Source organism: Meles meles, chromosome 10, assembly GCF_922984935.1.
Source record: "Meles meles chromosome 10, mMelMel3.1 paternal haplotype, whole genome shotgun sequence".
In the NCBI taxonomy this organism is placed as follows: Eukaryota; Metazoa; Chordata; class Mammalia; order Carnivora; family Mustelidae; genus Meles; species Meles meles.
This window is the reverse complement of record NC_060075.1, coordinates 35635001-35637500: the sequence shown is the minus strand read 5'-3', so window position 1 is coordinate 35637500 and position 2500 is coordinate 35635001. Positions and strand designations below refer to the sequence as shown.

Below are 2500 nucleotides of genomic sequence, written 5' to 3'. Positions count from 1 at the left end.
AGACATCGCTCACTAAATAACATCATAGGAACCACAGACTGTTTTAACGGAAATGGAATAGAGAATTGCCTTTGTTCTCTTCAGAATTACTTTTGGTTCATATATTTATAAGGCACCCTTTTTAAAAAAATGGCATGCATATATGAAATACATCTAGTGATTTCTACTATTATTCTGTAAATGGTTTGGGGAAATTTTTTGTAATAACTGATAAGCTTAGAGACAATGCCATTTTTCTGCCATTTGACGGGTCTCTGTGTATAACATATATATAATTTTCACTAAACACAAAAGCACACTTAACTTTTCTTTGTATAGCTTCAGGGTGTGCCTTTTTCCCACCAAGGAGGAAAATAGGGCTTCAGCATTGTGCTTTTTAAGGGGAGCAGACACGACTAACATAGACGTTGCTTGACTTTCTGTTTTGTGTTTTGTGTTTTGTTAGGCACCTTAACAATGAGCATGCGTTGGACGACCGGAGCACGGCCCAGTGTCGAGTGCAAATGCAGGTGGTCCAACAATTAGAAATACAGGTTTGTCGGGTGCTCTCTCCACGGGCCCCTTTCTCAGATTTCTGGTGTGTTAAACTGAGTAAAGGGCAGATCCCGAGCCTTGTAACACAATATCTGATAGAAGTATGTGGAGTTTTCATTTGTTTATAAGGATGGCAACGGCTGATGGCTCAGGGTGGGTCGCTGTAGTTTCACATTCCTTAACACTTAGAAAGTGTTTTCTCTTTAGACCACATCATACAGATTTGAGTATCCCAAAAGAGTGAGCTCTAAAGTCTTTTTCCTTGATAGAAGTTAAACTAAACTCCACAGTTAGATACGATTTTATCACTGAGACAGTTTTCACAAAGCCAATCTTGATTTGTTCCACGAGATTTTATAATGTCGCCAAAAAGTCTTTACAATATCATGCATGTAAGACAGCACCCTGAAAAAAAACCTCCTTTTTCTTTTTGACCTCTAGTATTTTTTCTTTTTCTTTTTTTAAAGATTTTATTTATTTATTTGACAGAGACCACAAGTAGGCAGAGAGGCAGGCAGAGAGAGAAGGAAGGGAAACAGGCTCCCTGCAGAGCAGGGAGCCCGATGTGGGGCTCAATCCCAGGACCCTGGGATCATGACCTGAGCCGAAGGCAGAGGCTTTAACCCACTGAGCCACCAGGCTCCCCTCTAGTGTTTTTTCAATTAAAGAACTTACAAAGATTCTTAAGACTTACCTTTACTAGAATAATGGCCGGTCACCTATAATACCATGGACCGTAATATGTATGTGTTGTTTCCGATGCTGCTAGTTTAAGTTTAAAAATGCTTCTGTTGATATTGAAACAGAATTTGGTCAAAAATAAATAGAACTCATAAAACTGATCTGAAAGCAATTTATCATGCTATCGTTCTTGTTATGTTTTACCAACCCGTTAAAGGTTTGGCTAATATTTCCTCTTAAAGATTTTTTTTTTTCTCGATCGAACCAATACTTCATTTCATTAAACATACAGTTTCTTATTCTAAACACATTACTGTGTCTTAAATTATTTTAAATTCATCACGTCACGGCTGTTTTCCAGAGGGTTACTAAAAACATTTTATTTTGACCTGTAAAATAATCAAGAACACGTAAAAAGCATCATGGCCGCTGTAGTTTGAAAAGCTTTTTGTAAACCTGTTTACCATTTATGAAGTGTGGACTGAAACAGAAGAGTTTAGCTGATGATCCGGACTGCAGTGTAACCAATTATGCCTCTTTTCTTTTTCTTTTCCTTTTTTTTCTTTCTTTTTTTTTTCTCTCCCTCTGCTGTGTCTGACTGATGGAAAAGTAAGGTCCGTCAGTTGTAATGAGACCCAGTGCAAGTGTAGATGCCGACTCCCGTGGCAGAGTTCAGCGTTTCACACTGCCTGGTCTCTGTCACTCTATTGAATTAGATTGATGATGGCAGATTGCAGGGGGCACTAACTGGACCTCAGTGGGAATGCATGAAGTGTGTAGACAATCCTGGCAGGCACTTCGCTTTGAGAACCCTTCACCCCTTCACAGCTGTTGGCACTAGTCCATTGCTAACAGTGTCCACAGGACTTTAAAAGACACCGTGGGCCTTCTAATTTATGGTTTCAGTAACTTGTTACTGTCGAGGCAAGTGTGACCTCAATTCTCTTATTGACAAAAAGATGAAGTGTTATTTGTTTTCTCTGACCTTTTAACATAAGGAAAGCTATAAAAGTTTTCCGTGCCCCCCCCCCCACGCATAGCCAAAGTTGCATTTCCTCCCAGATAAGTTCCTACTGACACAGACTTTTATATGCAGGAATCATTACTCTGAGACAAGCTCAATGATAAGATGTATCGCTGCCATAAAATAGCTGTATCAGTCATTTCTAAAACGCTTCTGATCTCACTCTTTCTTAACAGCTTTCTAAAGAACGCGAACGTCTTCAAGCAATGATGACCCACTTGCACATGCGACCCTCAGAGCCCAAACCATCTCCCAAACCTG

General features: G+C 39.6%; 1 protein-coding gene across 9 annotated transcripts in view; it reads left to right on the top strand.

Moving 5' to 3' along the window:
• FOXP2 (forkhead box P2) overlaps nt 1–2500 on the top strand; it is a 572651-nt gene that overhangs the window by 528293 nt on the left and 41858 nt on the right. For all 9 annotated transcript variants that reach the window (XM_046021111.1, XM_046021110.1, XM_046021114.1 and 6 more), the window contains 2 exons: nt 446–533; nt 2416–2499. In XM_046021111.1, the coding sequence (XP_045877067.1) occupies nt 446–533; nt 2416–2499 (172 nt within the window). The remainder of the gene's footprint in view (nt 1–445; nt 534–2415; nt 2500) is intronic.